This window comes from Geotrypetes seraphini, chromosome 2, assembly GCF_902459505.1.
Source record: "Geotrypetes seraphini chromosome 2, aGeoSer1.1, whole genome shotgun sequence".
NCBI lineage: Eukaryota > Metazoa > Chordata > Amphibia > Gymnophiona > Dermophiidae > Geotrypetes > Geotrypetes seraphini.
Genome location: NC_047085.1, coordinates 442771452 through 442788940, shown reverse-complemented (window position 1 = coordinate 442788940; position 17489 = coordinate 442771452). Strand labels below are relative to the sequence as shown.

At 43.1% G+C, this 17489-nt stretch overlaps 1 protein-coding gene across 2 annotated transcripts in view; it reads left to right on the top strand.

Annotated features, from left to right (window-relative positions):
* The window catches only part of ABI1 (abl interactor 1), a 216405-nt gene that overhangs the window by 106996 nt on the left and 91920 nt on the right, over positions 1-17489 (top strand). For both annotated transcript variants that reach the window (XM_033931414.1, XM_033931413.1), the window contains exon 4: positions 13037-13137. In XM_033931414.1, coding sequence (XP_033787305.1) covers positions 13037-13137 — 101 coding nt within the window. The remainder of the gene's footprint in view (positions 1-13036; positions 13138-17489) is intronic.

The window sequence follows — 17489 nt, the reverse complement described above, 5'->3', positions numbered from 1 at the left end:
CAATTGTGTGATCTGGGCTCTTTCCAGCTATTTCGAAAACATCTGAAAACTTGGCTATTTTCAAAGTTGTAAATTCCGCTCTTCTCCATACTATTCGAAATTCATATTGTATCTGTTCTCCTTTCTAATTTCTTGTAAACCGTGCTGAGCTCTACTGTTATAGAGAAGATTGGAGATCTGCAATTAGAAAATATAATTTTGAACTTAGGAAAGTGAAAAAAACTTATTATGAATGTAAAATAGCTAAGTCCAATAATCAGAGTAGTATTCTTATTAAACTCTGGCGTTCTCTGACCAATTCCGACTCAAATTCTGATCAACCATCATCTCCTTCTGCTGACGTTCTAGCCTGCTTTTTTCAAGATAAAAAAATCTCTCATTAGGCAATCTTTTCCCATAGGAAATATTGGATATTTCTCCTCATATTCCAAAAATCCCACAATGGAGATACCAGTTGATCGCTATTGGTGCTCTTTTAATTCAGTATCTGAACATCAAGGGGTCCTTTTATTAAGCCGTGCTAGCGGGGTTAGTGCGTCGGACATTTCATCACACGCTAACCCCTGCTGCCGGCTAAAAAACTAACGCCTGCTCAATGCAGGCATTAGCGGCTAGCGCGGCAGGCGGTTTAACGCACGGTATTCCGCACGTTAAACCCCTACCGCAGCTTGATAAAAGGACCCCCAAGTCTCCAAACTATGTGAAAAGTTGAGAAAGTGTAAATGATCATTGGATCCTTTTCCATCATATATCTTTCTTAATATTCCTTCTCAGGCTATAACGTAGCTGACCATTTTATTAAATTACTCATTGAAAAATGGATACACTTTCACAATCTGTGGGGAAAATAACACTCCTTCTTCTTCTGAAAAGCAGATTTAGATTCTACTATCCCCTCTCATTATCGACCAGTTGCCAATATACCTTTGCTGGAGAAATTTTCACTACTGCAACCTTTTCAAAATGGATTTCGTTCTAATTTTAGTACTGAAACCTTATTGATTTCTCTTCTTTCTAAAATCCAACAATTACGACTACAAAATAAATGTTCAATTTTACTTCAATTCGATTTGTCTGCGGCGTTTGATGTAGTGCATCATGACATTCTGCTTTAATTACTTTCAGATATCAGACTTAATCAGATTGTCCTTGACTGTTTTTCTAAATTTTTAATGTCTCATTCTTATTCAGTCAATATTGAAAGTGATATTTCTAATTCCTGGCACCCTGCTTGTGGGGGTTCCCCAGGCCTCTCCGCTTTCCCCAATCTTGTTCAATCTTTATATGACTACTTAGAACACTTATAAGTTGTCAGCTTGGGAAACGCTTTTTACCTATGCGGATGATATCTTTAAATTGATCGAGATTGATTCAAATATTATCAATTTAGCTTCTAAAATAATCCACTGTATTTCTAAACTTCAAGCTTGGGCTATGTCTGTCCAGATGAAGTTAAATGCAGCCAAAACTAAACTTTTGCGGTTAGGCCCAAAACTGGACTGTCTTCCTTCTACTATACTTCTGGATTCTGGGGCCTCTCTGCAAATTGAGTTCTCCAAGATTTTGGGAATACTTTTCGATTCTTCTCTTACCTTTAAGGATCAAATAAATTCTCTGGTTAAGAAATGCTTTTTCAGTTTTTGAATGCTGAGGAAGGTTAGATCTCTTTTTCATCAACGTCATTTTTCTGTCTTGGTCCAGTCAATTATACTATCCTGGCTAGATTACTGTAATGCTATTTATCTTGGTATCACAAAGATCTGTCTCCAAAGGTTACATTTGATTCAGAATACCGCTGCAAAGTTGATTTATGGCCCTAACGCACCTTCGTAAAAGGAGCCCTTAGTGTTTCTTTCTTTTTGTCAGTTGATTCAATATTTCGGCCATTTCAAGATCAACATTCAAAAGTCCTGTTTTCACAAGATGATTTTGCTTTCCAAATGGATTACAGCATTTCTTTTGTGTCATCTCATATTTTTATGAGGTACATTGTTTCATGATGCAAGCAGATTTGATCATCGAAGAGGTTAATTTTTGACTGCTGAAAATGTAATGACTTGTCGTCTGCTAATAACTGATGTACTGATACGAGTCCAACTTCTTTTGCAATAAAATAAGCTGTAACACTTCGGTGATTACTGTTTTCTTCCAACAATGCATGTTCCTAGCGAAGAACCATTGTCATTACCCAATTCAGTGGTTTCCATTATCTAATCTAATCCTTAGGTTTGTATACCGCATCATCTCCACGTTCGTAGAGCTCGACGCGGTTTACAGTAGGAGAAATAGGAAGGAACTACAACAGAGGGTTAGAGGTAGAAGTGGGAAGAAAATTTACAGGACTTGGGATGCCAAGATATAAGAGTTTCCTCGATTCCTAAGTTGGAGGGAGACTTACATTTTTTGAGAAAAGCCAGGTTTTCAGATGTTTGCGGAAAACTTGGAGAGAGCTCAAGTTCCGAAGAGGGGAGGTAAGGTTGTTCCAGAGCTCAGTGATTTTGAAGTGGAGGGAGGTCCCTAGCTTTCCTGTGTGGGAAATGCCTTTTAGCGAGGGGAAGGATAGTTTTAATTTGTGGGAGGATCTGGTGGTATTAGGGTTTGAGGAATTCCAAGAAAGAGGGATAAAGGGAGGGAGAATACCATATAGGATTTTGAAAGTTAAACAGGCGCATTTATAGTGGACCCTGGCGATTATCGGAAGCCAGTGAGCTTGGCCAGGAGCGGGGAGACATAGTCAAATTTACTTTTAGCGAAGATGAGTTTGGCCGCGGCATTCTGAATCCATTGGAGTCTGTGGAGGTTTTTCTTAGTTAGGCTTAAGTAGATAGAGTTGCAATAATCCAATCTGGAGAGGATGATGGATTGGACAAGGAGGGTAAAATGTTTTTGATGGAAGCAGGATCTAACTTTCCTCAGCATGTGAAGGCTGAAAAAGCATTTTTTTACCAAGGATTGGAGGTGGTCATTGAAGGACAATGTGGAATCAATGATGATGCCCAAGACCTTGCTCGAGAACTCAAGCTGCAGAGAGGAGCCAGAGGGTAGTGGGATGGAGGTAGGTAGGTGATCTAGTTTTGGACCGAGCCAAACATATAATTATGAATTAATAACACAAATTCCAGAATTGGAGTGAGGAATTGGGAAGTCAAATTTCACTTTTGGATTTTACTCAAGCTATTAATAGAATCCCAAAAGTTATTACAGGCGCTATTTGGAGGGAATGTTCATTTAGAGTCTTTCATAGAGCTTATTTTTCACAAATTCAAGCTTTTCATGCCGGTTTAATTAATACCCCAATTTGTATTAAGTGTAATAAGGATCCTGGTACTTTAACTCATGCATTTTGGTCATGCCCTTTAATTAGGTCATTCTGGTCTGCCATCCTGTTATTTTTAGGCTCATTATGGGGTAGTTCTGTTGTAGATTCATCAACGGGAATAATTTTTGGAAAAGCTGCGGCTTGTGGGGTTTTTGGAAAAAAGAAGTGTCTCTTATTCCAAAAGGCGTGTATAATAGGACATAAATGTATTATACAATTTTGGTTATCAAAAGAAGCACCTAGTTTTTGGCGTTGGAGGAATCAGTTTCATCGTCTATTGTTATTTAAGACTTGGGAAGTTAGGCATTCGGCTAGGAAAATTTGTATGTTTATGGAAATTTGGGATCCGTATGTTCAGAATCTTTCAACTAAGGCAAGAAGTTTAATTCTTAATGATTTACATTGAAGCTATGATTATTTATCTAAAATTCCAGTTCTTCATTTTTATTATTCTTTATTTTTGTCAACTTTCATTGGGTTTGGGGGGTTTAGTAGGATTACTTCAATAAAATGCTATAAACTAAATTTTGGGGGAGGATGGGGGAATAGGGAAGGGGGTAGGAATTAGGGGGAGGGTATTGAGAGATGTAATGGGTATTTTGGAAATATATTTTGAAGAAATGAAAGATATTTGATGGAAATTAATATGATGAATTTTAATTTAATTATTTTATTGTATTACTGTATATTTACTAATTTCTTCAATAAAAATGTTATAAATTAATAACACAAATTCATATGAATCTATAGAGGAAATAATTATTGAAAATTGAGTAGGCCTTGAGATGAAATCATCTCAATAATATTGTCTACCTAGTACAAATAGTAATATAGCAAGATGCTAAACTCATGTACTGCTTATTTAATCAAATACAGCAATATGCTATATCAGTGCACTGCTTGCTAAATTTGTTATCACATATGTAGCATATAGTGTTATACATTTATATAGGTATCATAAACGTTGAAAGATGAGTCTGCAGTGGCTTATTAAACTTTGATCCTTATTTTTTGACATTTGTTGGCAATGAAACCCCCCCCCTCCCATCTTTTTCATGGGGTTTGAAACATATTCTTTCTAATTAGAGTTTGTTCAAAAGTTTTCTAGATGACTGTTTTTAGTAAAAGCTGGTTAGAAATACCCGTTTTTTGACATTTCAAAAAAAAAAAAAAAATCACACACTTTAAAGTGAAATTGTAAAGTAACGAGATTAGCTTATAAGTTGATTGTATATTTGAGAACAAAGTCATGTCACAAAATAATAAGACAAAATTTTACAGGGCTGTAGCTTCATTATTATAGTAGTCACAGAAGGCTAAACTGAACTTACGCCAGTTTCAAAATATGAAAATCTGAATTAGTTCCATTGAATATATTGTAAAAATTGTACAAGATTGCCAAGCTTCATTTATTTTGCTTATATAACCAAGGAAATATTTTGACTCAAAGTTGCAAAAATTTTGTAGGGATTCTGTATATGGTCATATCAAACAAAAAGCTATATTTCCACAAGTATTCCACTAGTGATTCTTAAACTTTACCAAAGTTAGATTCAGCATACAAAGTTTTATCAAAATCAGTGATGGTGAGGAGGGGCACTTTTCTAAAATTAGACCACGTAACATGGAATGACCCCTTTGGTTTTTATTCCACTATAATATGTATGTGTTATACAATATATATAGATATATACATATAGATGTTCAGTGGGGGAAACCCTTTCCTTTTCTGCTGGGGGTTTATGGGATATGGCACCCAGGTTTATATGCGCCATTGGATCAGTGGGTGCGGGATCTGGGATTGGGGGCCAGAAGTGCATGCTCAAAACTGCTGCGTGGCTTCTTTGGGAGCACATTTCTCTGCTCTCATTCCCTCCTTAGTGTTGACCATGAGGTTCATGATATGGTGGATCTGCACAAAAACTGACAGCAGGTCCTCTCTGAGGGACTCGAACTGCTGCTGGACTTCCTACAGTCATCCTGGCTTGGGAAACTCAGGGTGAATACTATGGTCTGCAGGCTGACAGGGTGTCCTTCTCCTGAGGAGTCAGCCGCTGCAGAGGTAAATTTGGAAAAGATGTTTCAAGTTTTATTAGGATTTTATATACCGCCTATCAAGGTTATCTAAGCGGTTTTACAATCAGGCACTCAAGCATTTTTCCTATCTGTCCCAGTGGGCTCACAATCTATCTAACGTACCTGGGGCTATGGAGGATTAAGTGACTTGCCCAGGGTCACAAGGAGCAGCGCGGGGTTTGAACCCACAACCCCAGGGTGCTGAGGCTGTAGCTTCAACCACTGCGCCACACACTCTTCTTGTCACTAGGCCCTGCCGCTGATGTTCTCCAGGCTCCACAGCTTCCCTAGGGGAAAGTAGGGTGATTAGGATGTCCTTGAGCAGAAACATAATACCAAAAGTCTCCACCCCCCTCATCCTGCCCCTTGTTCTCATTCCATAACAGGCCCCAGGGGTGGTAGAGGGCCAAGGTAGACATGGCACATCAAATGATCTTTCCCCTGAGACCAGACTTCTCTTTTGCTCACTCACTTTTCCTCCTCATCCGATGTAGATGAGCTGGTATGGTTGTCCTCCTTGGCTCGACTGTGGGAGGGAACAACTAGGTTTAATTTTTTGGAAAGGGTGCATGGCACGTTTCAAAGGCATGCTTTCAAGATGCACCTCTGATTTTACAAACCTGTGCTGCCTCCTTCCCCACTCCTCTATCCATAGGGGTCAGACCTGTGTCTCTGTGGACACTTCAGTAGTACATTTGCTTTTAGTCCGTGCTGTCTATACTGTACACATCACCATTGCAGGTTTTGATATACTAGCATTGCCTTTGTTTAGACGTGTAAGGCTCATGTTTGATTTAAGGGCTTTCAAATTCATCTGCCACATCTGTGTTCATTTGAATCAAACCCCCAGACTGTTCACTGATAGCAGTTGCAGTGCGATTCCAGATACATACAAAGCTGTTCCTTACATAGGGCTTAAGTGCATAATACATCTCTCCTCCCCTACCCACCCCTATTATATGTGCATAGCCACACACACAAATGTATGTGCGCAGTCACATACACTAGGTAGAGATCATGTATATTTGAAATGTATAATGGATACAGAATTGGATGCTGTATATGGGCTGGCTTTTTGTGAAGTATATACTCCATGGAGGACATACTTAATTGTGTGGTAGTGCATAGCTATTGTGTATTGCAGACATCCTGCTCTGTGTAGTTGCTTATCCCAGATGTAGCCATGCGCATGTTATCATGTTTCAGTGACATAGCGTGTGGCTCTGTTGCAGCCTGGGGAGAGCGAGAGTACATATAAGGTGACATGATGACTATCTACCATGTCACAATTAGAATGTGGATGTAGCAGCTGCATGGAGCAACCATAGTTGGTTTGGGTTAGCTTCTATAGGCAGTGGTGGTGTGTGCTGTAAAGAGATATTCTTGTCCACTGTTGCAGCAGTCACTAGATGCACAGCAGCAGGAAGTTGCTTGATCTCCAGATAGTCTTGAATCAGTCCTTGACAGCCTCCACATCTCTGATTATACTGGTAATATGTAGAAATAAAACAAAAACATGAAGGAAAAACATAATACCTTTTTTTATTGGACTAACTTAATGTAGTTTATTAGCTTTCAAAGGTAACCCCTTCCTTCTGAAAATTCTGAAAGATAGATGGGAGATGGCACATGCATTATAGTCTAGCGGACTTGCATACGTCTCTGCAGAGCCTCCCCTAGTACAATATCAGGCTCTCTCTCTAAAAGGGCTAGACCAGCAGCTGAGATGTCCCACTGAAACGGGAAGTTGGGAGGTGCTCGTTGGGCCAGGCTTGGGATAGTGCTCCCTGCCTCAGAGATATGCAGCCTATAACTGAGAAGCTTTATGGCAGCACATGGGGCTACAAAAGTCTACTTCTTTAGCATCCCTCCAGACTGGCACAGAAACAGATGGGTTTACGCTCCTCTGCCAGCGGGTGGAGACTGAGACACTAACTTCTGGCTACAGTACAAATGGGTTTTGCAGTCCTTCTTACAATCAGTCTTTTCTCAGTCTCCAGCAGGTGGAGTGGGAAGTTGTGCAGTCTGTGCTAAGGTTTGTTTGGGCTTGTTGGATCTGGTTAGGGAATTTTTCTGGTCCCTTTTGCTGTCTGGATAGAGCTTAGGGGACCCTCTTGTGGGTCCTGGGGACCTCAAGGGTGCCACACTCAAAAGGGTCAAGTCCCTCCCCAGGTTTTTACTGTATTTAGAGAAATCTCAACTGTACAGCTTGCCACCTATAATGGCACTGAACACAATTTAGAGTGCAATGTGGGGAGTCTGCTCTAACTTGACACAGTTGGTGGGCTTTGAGAAGTTAAAAAAAATTTAAAAAGACACAAGAAATAAATGGAGCATAAAGTGGTCCTGAGGCTGCCATTTTTATACGGCATTGTTGTATGTGGGTTTTTGGCACATTCAGTATGTGTGCTTCGAGAAGCAGCACAAGTGCTAAAAACCTGGCTCTTCTCTAACATGTAATTTCTTTTCCCTTACTTTTCCACTCGATTTATAAACTTATGTAAACCTTTTCCTACCCTTTCTCATTTTTAAGTTCTTGTAAACCGTGCCGAGCTCTACTTCCGTGGAGATGATGCGGTATATAAACTTAAGGTTTAGTTTAGTTTGGGTGATATTGGCAATCGTAAAACAGAGATTCCTCGGAGCAAGCTGTCGCATCCTCTCACAATACAGTAATTGATTTGTTGAGAGAATGGGAATGTCATTTATTTATTCAATTTTCTATACCGTTCTCTCAGGAGAGCTCAGGACAGTTTACATGAGTTTATTCAGGTACTCAAGCATTTTTCCCTGTCCCGGTGGGCTGATAATCTATCTAACGTACCTGGGGCAATAGGGGGATTAAGTGACTTGCTCAGGGTCACAAGGAGCAGCGTGGGTTTGAACCCACAACCTCAGGATGCTGAGGCTGAAACTTTAACCACTGCGCCACACTCAGTGTAGTAATGTGATCTGCATAGTAGCAGACCAGCCAAAGATGTACCAGGTTGGTGACATTACCGGGTGGTGATAGCATCTTCTTCTCCATGGGTGTCACAGTGCATATAGTAGCTGCACAGTGTTGCATGTGTGCACTGTGAATGTGTACTGGCCATCCTGTCACTGTGCTGTGACCTCGGAGGTCTGCAGCTATATACATATGTTATGTTAATATGTTACTAGCATTGGCTGTATGGCTTGGCAGGATATTATATAGGTAGAATGGATTTGAGGGCAGTGTAAGGTCCTTACCTTACTAATGTCTTCTGGATTTCTTTCCAGACCCTTCTTTTTGCTGCTTGTGGGACCCTATATTTCCTCTCACTGAAAAGGTGCTCCTCATTCTACATCAAGAGGTCACTTTCCTTCTCAGAGAAACTATGCATCCTCCTGGCTTCCATCTTGCATGTAAATGGGGCAGGTCCCAATAATAGGCACTACATATATTGTGAGCACTGAACCACATGCAAATAGCTGTGCTCTGTGCCTTGACTCCTGTGTGCTATCAGGAAAAGCTGGCCCTACATAGATGGCTTAGCTAATCTCTTGTTTATTCTACTGCTGGAGGATGGATGAAAGATGCTGTACGACTAGTACATGTAGTCCCTGGGTTATAAACTTAGGACCAGCTTCTCCATTCCTCTCATGTGGCCCTCCAAAAGAGGCAATGGCTAGCCGGCCAAAGCAGTGATGTAAACAGGACACCTGAGGTAGGCCTCATTGGGGCCTTTCCTCTGCCACATTTGCCAGAAGAAGTGACATCATAGGAAGCAGACATAGCAGAGGAAAGGCCTCAATAGAGCTGACCTTGGGTGTCCTGTTTATATTGTTGCTTGTGTTGGCCAGCTGTCACCTCTTTGGGAGGGCCATGGAGAGCGGAGGAACGGAAAGTGGCCTCTCCAAATGCACCAGGTGATACTACTTTCATAGAGAGAGAGAGATATTTTGGGAGGGAAAAATAAAGTATTTAGCAACACCTTTTTTCTCTCTAAATGTCTTCTCTGTTCAGCACCAGCATCCTACTTTCTCTATTTTGCCCTTACCCCTGACAAGTTAGCATTCTCTCCTTTTGCTTCCCCTTCTACACCCAGCAGTATTCTACTTCTCATCCCTAGGATGCTGATCCATCTCACATAAATCTCCTTTCTGTCCTCCTTAATGAGAATGACTGTGGCACTTCATTTTGAATCTCTCCTTTGGCAAAGCAACAGTGGATGAGGTGTGGAGCCTGTGGTCCCACCTGAGCCTCAATGAGGTGGAGAAGGTGAGAAGAATACTGGGATCAAACTTTGGGAGTAGAAAAGTGTTTTCCACAACTCTATGCTAGTCCAGAGAGATTTATACTCTCCCTCCCCCTGCAAATCTGACATCTCTATCCACTGCTCTTTCAAACTAACTAGGCTAAATTGTTGTCATAACTTTTCTTCCTTCTGTAAACTGTACATATATACACAGATTCTCACATGTTCTGAATTGCATACAAATCTGACTTAAGAACAGCTTTAAAAACGTAACTCGTTTGTAACCTGGAGACTGCCTGTATTGCAAGTGTATGGCTTCCACTGGACTGAGGTACATATTTTTCTATGCAGGCCCTACGTAAGCATCTTCCACAGCCAGGGGACCTCATGGCCGCTGGGTATTGCAAGTGTTTGTACTAGCCATGCATGTTGTTTTCCCCATTTTGACCCATTTTTAACATGTTTCCCTTCCCTTTTTACAACCCATCAGGATGTGCTCTCATACCTTTTGTATTATTTTGCCGAAATCCACATGTAACTCCTATACATTTTTCCCTTCTGCATTATTTGGGCAGGGATACATTTATTTTACTTGGCACATACAAATACAGCTCTGCACATACAAATACTGCACATTTTGATTATCACACATCCATGAGCCATCTAAAATATTCTTTCCAGAACATCAGTTTTCACACCACCTAGCTTCCACTCCCCTCGTGTTCTGAAACAGTGTCTTGACCTATTTCAAACTGCTTATGAGAAAAGCAAATGAAGTTTCTACAGTATGTAAATTTGCAGTTTATCTTATAGCTTCAACACTTGATTAGCTATTGTGGCATGTGGGTGTATATATGTCAGGAGGAGATGAATACCCAAAATATTGGGCCCGATATACAAGATGATTTAAATGGCAGGGGAAGTTCTGGCTGTTTTAATTGCTTGTCTAGGGCTAATTGGATATTCTCAGCAGCAATTAACCAGTTAGTGCTGCTGAAATTGTCTGGTTAGTGCCCAACTAGGGGGTATTCCAGGGGCAGAGGTGACACTTAGCCGTCTAAGTGCTTGTATTCAGCACTTAACCAATTACGATGACTTCATAAATAGGACCTTAGTGCTCACTTGCTATTTCAAGCTAACAAAATCTTCTTTAGAACCTCGGAACACTATTCCAGGCTCCTTGCAATCATTGTCTTAAGCTTGACATGCAGGTTTGTCACCAGTTCTAGATTTATTACTCTTCAATTATCCAAATTTAATATTTAATAATTTTATGGTTCAATTAAATTTTTTTTATCATCCTTTAAAGTGCAAGTGCAAATAAGTTAAATCTTAGCTCCATTTTTCTTTGAAGGTTTAACCTTTTCCTATCGTAATAAATTTTACGTTATGCTGGTTCCAATCGTAATTATTTTAGCAAAGTTTTGTATTATTCATCGTTATCATTTACGGCTATTGTAAATATAATGTAAATAAGTCATAAGTCTGTAAATTCAAATATTTTGTGTTCCTGGCTCTTTATTAGTCCATACAGACTGTTTATCCACTGTCGGTCATTTTTGGAATGACCCGTCATCTGGGACACACGATAGGAAAAGGTTAAACCAGTACTTAACCATTATACAAGTACTTAGCTTTATCACAGTGTGATCTTAACCATCGGGATACTCATGCTGCCGACATGTTTCGCTGGAGCTTTTTCAAGGTGGGGCGGGTTAAGCAAATTGGGATAAAGCCTTGAAAAAGCTCTGGCAAAACATGTTGGTGGCCTGAGTATCCTGATGGTTAAGACCACACTCTGGAAAAGCTAAGTACTTATATAATGGTTAAGTACTGGTTTAAACCTTCAAAGAAAAAAGGAGCTAAGATTTAGCTTATTTCCACTTGCACTTTAAAGGATGATAAAAAAAATTAAATTAAACCATAAAATTATTAAATATTAAATTTGGATAATTGAAGAGTAATAAATCTAGAACTGGTGACAAACCTGCAAGCTTAAGGCAATGATTGCAAGGAACCTGGAGTGGTGTTCGAGGTTCTAAAGAAGATTTTGTTAGCTTGAAATAGCGAGTGAGCACTAAGGGTATATTACTGTAATTGGCTATAGTGTGATTTTTTTTTCAGGCTGCAAGATTAAGTGGTGCCGAATTAATTACTTCATAAATAGGACTGCATAAAATGTAGTTTTATCTTCTTGTGGAGTTTTTCATAGCCAGTTAAGTGCTGAATATGACACTTAAACTGGCTAACCCCTCCCCCCCTTACAAAACCGTAGTATGCTTTTTAGTGCCTGTGGTGGTGGTGACAGCTCGGATGCTCATAGAATTTCTATGAGCGTTGGAGCTGATACCGTCACGGCCAGCACTAAAAAACATGCTACAGTTTTGTAAAGGGGTGGGGTATATTTTTTGTTAGCTCTAAATGCCTTGACATTCAGTGCCTGAGCCTGGATGTGGCCCGGTATTAAATTTCCGGGGACAACACTGGTGGCAGTCAGCAACACACCGATTGCTACTGGATGAATATCGGGCCCATCATTTTTAATCTCTCCTATACATTTGTGATTGTTCTGTCATTAATTTCTGCCTTTTTTCTTCTTTTTTTGCCAACATTAAGTGGCTAAAAGCCAAGGTAAGAGGAGTTATTTTTCATTTGACCTACTGTGTCCCAATGTATTGACTTAGAGAGGCTACAGAGCCCAATCCATTGACCCTTGTGCTCTTCCATACTCTATTGCTGCCTGCTCTTTCTTCTGGTTATGTAGAAAGTCATCCTTTTGCACTACTAGGTCAAAATTGGCAACACTACTCAAGATGTGTTAATATATCTGTGATATATTGACAGCTGAACATTATAGATAATTTTTCTAACATTCTTGTACTGCTTTACCCATTTTATAGATGTCTTGTCATCTTACAATTAATTGAAGGTTTCCCAGACAGATTATGTAACTCAGCTGAGGCAGAGAGTTAGCTGTCTTTTGCATGCTGATATTTTCAGGGTTAAAACTTAAGCTTAAAACTTTTTCATAGATACCTTTTTTAATTGAATATTAAATTATAATAGCTGGTAGTGGTACTTGAGCTTTTATTTTTTTTTTAATCCCATTTCATTTTAAGATTGTTGAAAATAGTATCTAAATTTTCAGCTTTGTACATTAGGTTTATTGTGTTGCCCAAGCCCTCTTCTCTTTGGCTCATTTTTTTCCCAATTTGCAATGGTTGCACAATGGAGAATATATTTATTAGTGTTGCTGCAAGAGCTCCATAAGTGTCTGGGAATCCTCTTATCACCCATTCATTTGTTAAAAACAATAACAAAAAACTGTTGAGGTGGCACTATCTTAAATATATATTTAATTTAATTATCTTAAATCTTAAATATATATTTATTTAATTAAGAAAACTGTTTTTATTTCCAGCATGGAAGTAATCAGCCTGCACGAAGTGGAACGCTCTCGAGAACAAATCCACCTACGCAGAAACCGCCAAGTCCCCCAATGTCTGGCCGAGGAACTTTGGGGTAAGGGTAAAGGCCTCAGAATACTGTTCTGTATGCCTTATGCACCTTAGATATAAGAGTATGAAATTGGATGGCGTTCCAATGCCATTCTACATTTCTGAAGCTGATGTATCCCCCACCTGTCAACCTGTTTGTCTATCTTGTCTGTTTAGATTCTAAACTCTTTCGAGCAGGGACTGTCTCCTTTGTGACTCTGTACAGCACTGTGTATGTCTAGTAGTACTCTAGAAATAATTAATAATAATTGTAGTAGTATACTTTATCCCAGGACAAGCAGGCAGGTATTCTCACTAGTGGGTGATGTCATCCGACAGAGCCCCGATACGGACGTCTCACAAGCATGTCTTGCTTGAAGAAACTTAGAAGTTTCGAGATGCCCGCACCGCGCATGCGCCAGTGCTTTCCCGCCCGATGATCCGGGCGTGTCTCCTCAGTTCTTTTTCTTCTGCAGAGCTGAGAAGTTTACTTCATTTCTGCGCCCATTGAATTCGATTTTTTGCCTTCTGCATCGCCGCGGGTTGAGTTTTTTACTCTTGCTGTGTGTTGTTTCTTTCTTTGATTTCTTTTTTCAAAAAAAAAATTTTTTTCTTCCGACTCCAGGTTGGCCGCGTGGCTTGGGCCACGCGCCTTCGACCTTGCGGCGGAGCTTTTCCGGCCTATGTCCCGGCCGATCACCGGTTTTAAAAAGTGTAGCAAGTGCCAGCGCGCGATTTCGCTCACGGACCCGCATCGACGCTGCCTCCAGTGTCTGGGTCCGGACCACTTTCCGAAATCGTGCCGGCCTTGCTCCACTCTGACAGCGCGAGCGTTTAAGCGTCGCTGTCTTCTGTGGGAGTCCATGTTCAAGATGGAAGCTGCGTTGGATCCTACAGCTTCGACATCGACTGGTGCTTCGACTCCATCTACGAAGCCCTCGGCCTCCCCGGCTGTTTCGAGTCTTCTGAAGCCGGCACCGTTCACGCCGGTTTCGGCCTCGACCTCGGTGCCGGTGCCTTCCTCCGTCTCCTCGGACCAGGCACCGACCCCTACTGTTCCACCGGTGGTGCTCAAAGTGCCGAAGGCTGACAAGCAGAAGCACTCAGCACTGAAGGAGCGCGGAGACCGTGCGGAAGGGCCCCCTTTTGGTGTGGATCCCTCCATATCGGCTTTGTTGCGGTCCCTTCTGGAGGCTCAGTTTGTGGAACTCATGAACACCATGGGACCCCAGCTGATTGCCTCGATCCAGGGTGACCTCCCAGTTCCGATTCCGAGGGGCGGGCCGCCCCCTCCTCCTCTGCCGCGCCGCTCGACCTCGTTGCTCGGCGAGGAGGAGCAGAGGTCAGCGTCCCGCGCCTCAAAGTCGGCCTCGGGTAGTGCCATGCCCCCCTTGGAGCCTAGTGCCTCGAGGAAGGCCTCCTTTAGTGACATGCCTCCCTTAGAGCCTATTCCCTCGAGGAAAGCTTCCCTTAGTGACTTACCTCCTTTGGAGCCTGTTACTCCTCCCCATGAGTCGGTGTGGTGTCCACCTTCGAGGCCTCCCAGTCCTGGGCATAGCCGGAAGCAGGACGAGTTCTTCCGAACCCTCTATCAAGCCTGGGCGGCGTCTGAGGAAGCAACAAATCTTCCGCCTCTCCGATCTACGGCCTCGAGTCCTATCTGCTCTATGGAGAGTTCGGGGGATCAGTATTCTACCAGACGGGCTCGATCCCCATCCAGACATCGTGAAGGGCATCGATCCAGGCACTCTTCGAGGCATTCCTCTCGACACTCGACCGTCTCGCCTCAGAAGAAATTGCCTCGTATGGGGTACTCGGCTTCGGCTGGGTCTCCTCCGGGACCGGAGTTCGAGGACCCCGAAGTTTTTTACTCACCCTGTTGTTCTCAGGCCTCGGTGGAGCCCGAGGCCTCGACTTCTCCCAGCCCTTCTCGGAGACCGGCGCTGGCGGACCAACTGTCCTTTTCCTCGTTCCTGAGGCAGATGGCGGATGACCTGGACATCACCCTCGATTCTGGCTCTCGATACTCCAAGGAGTACCTCGATACCATGCATTTGCCTCGTCTTCCTGCCGAGTCCTTACGCCTGCCGCTGCACAAGCTCCTCGACCAGACCTTCATGAGGTGTTTTGAGTCTCCGTACTCTATCCCTGCGGTCCCTGGGAAATTGGATGCTCGGTACCGCACGGTGCATCATAAGGGCTTCGAGGGACCTCAGCTTTCACATCAGTCTCTCCTGGTCGAATCCTCGCTCAAGCGGTCCCATCCGGCCCAGGTGTATGCTTCGGTGCCTCCAGGTCGCGAGGGCAGAACCATGGATAAGTTTGGACGACGCATCTATCAGAATTCTATGATGGCGTCCCGAGTTCTAATTATAGTTTCCATTTTGCCACCTATTTGGAATTTTTTCTTCCTGTGCTTCGGAGGTTTACGCCCTACGTCGAATCCCAGGCTCGTTTTGAGTTTGAGGAAGTGGTTGCTTCGCTGTCCCAGCTTCGACTTCAGTTGATGCAATCTTCCTATGATGCCTTTGAGCTCTCGGCCCGGGCGGCGGCCTGCTCTGTGGCGATGCGCCGGTTGGCCTGGTTGCGGACCATTGACATGGACCCGAATCTTCAGGACCGCCTGGCGAACGTCCTGTGTGCTGGGGCAGATTTTTTTGACGAATCCATCGAGACCGTCACGAAGAAACTGTCTGATCATGAAAAGTCCTTTCAGTCCGTTCTTCGGCCGAAGCCTAAGCCTCAGCAGTCTCGACCCTCTCGACCGCCTTTAATATATCAACGGCGTTATCAACCGAGGCAAGCTCTACCTGCAAGGCAGCCTGCGAAGCGGCAGCCTCCTCAGAAAGCTCAGCAAAAGCCTCAGCCGTCCGCTGTCCCCAAGGCTCCTCAGCCTTTTTGACTGTCCCTTCGAGAGCATAACCAGTCTCGTTCTACCTCCCCCTGTTTTTTCCATCGGGGGGAGGCTCCATCATTTTTGTCATTGATGGGAGGCGATAACAACTGACCTCTGGGTCCTTACAATCATCAGGGAAGGGTACTCTCTTCAATTCCTTCGGGTCCTGGGATAAAGCAATGTTACTTACCGTAACAGTTGTTGTCCAGGGACAGCAGGCAGCTATTCTCACGTCCCACCCACCTCCCCTGGGTTGGCTTCTCTGCTAGCTACCTGAACTGAGGAGACATGCCCGGACCATCGGGCGGGAAGGCACTGGCGCATGCGCGGTGCGGGCATCTCGAAACTTCTAAGTTTCTTCAAGCAAGACATGCTTGTGAGACGTCCTTATCGGGGCTCTGTTGGATGACATCACCCACTAGTGAGAATAGCTGCCTGCTGTCCCTGGACAACAACTGTTACGGTAAGTAACATTGCTGTACAGTATATATATTCGTCTCTCTCTGTGCATAATCCACTTAATGGAGGAGGATGTTCGATCATGCACACCCTGCCACAAACATACTTGCCTTGCAACATCTTCAGTGTAGGTGTTGGGTATTAAAAGAAGTGAAAGCATTGACTGTGATCCTCCAGTGCATTTTGTTGGAGGTTAGCTTGTATGTATGAGTATGTATGTTAGGGCTCGACAAAGCTCAGGTGCAAAGTTGCTATGGCACCTAGAAATTGCTGTCATGCCTCTGAGAAAGAGAGAGAGAGATTCAGGGGAAGATTCTCAAAGCTTCACAGTAAAAACCGACGGGCCACTATCAGCTGTTCTTGCGACGATTTTAAAAAGGTGAGTCATTCTCCAAACACAGCCCATGCAAATAAGGTTAACAGAGCGTAGCATAGGTTCGCTAAATTTATTTGATATGAGTCGCTGGTGATAGCGATCAGCAATTGTTCAGAATACACCCACATATTTAAAAAAAAAAAACACAAAAAAAACACAATACAACCCAAATCGAAGATCGACAGGAGATATCCACTCTCTCCCACTGTGCAGATAACATCCACCTCTGGCAGTGGGAGAGATGCCCACTCTCTTTCACCACGCTTACACAACCTTTGGACACCCACCCCTGGCAGCGGGATAGATGCCCACTCTTTCCTGCCAGGCTCGCATAATCCCCAGACTCTTCCCCCACCCACGCAGCAGAAGTGATGCTCACTCCCTCTTGCTGTCACCCAATCCCCCACCCCACCCCTTCCTACCTTATTTAAGAATTCCGGCCAGATGTCGCCTACCTTCTGGCTAGCATGCCCACCTCTTACAAAATAGCAGGCCTTCCCCTTCTTGGTGCATTATGGGATGTGCCAGGGAGGGGCCCAAGACTCCAGTTGGCCCATGTTGCTTAATGCCCCTCCTATGAGAGGGGCTTTAGGCATCTGGGCTAATCGGAACCTTAGGCCCCTCCCAGGATGCACTGGGAAGGGGA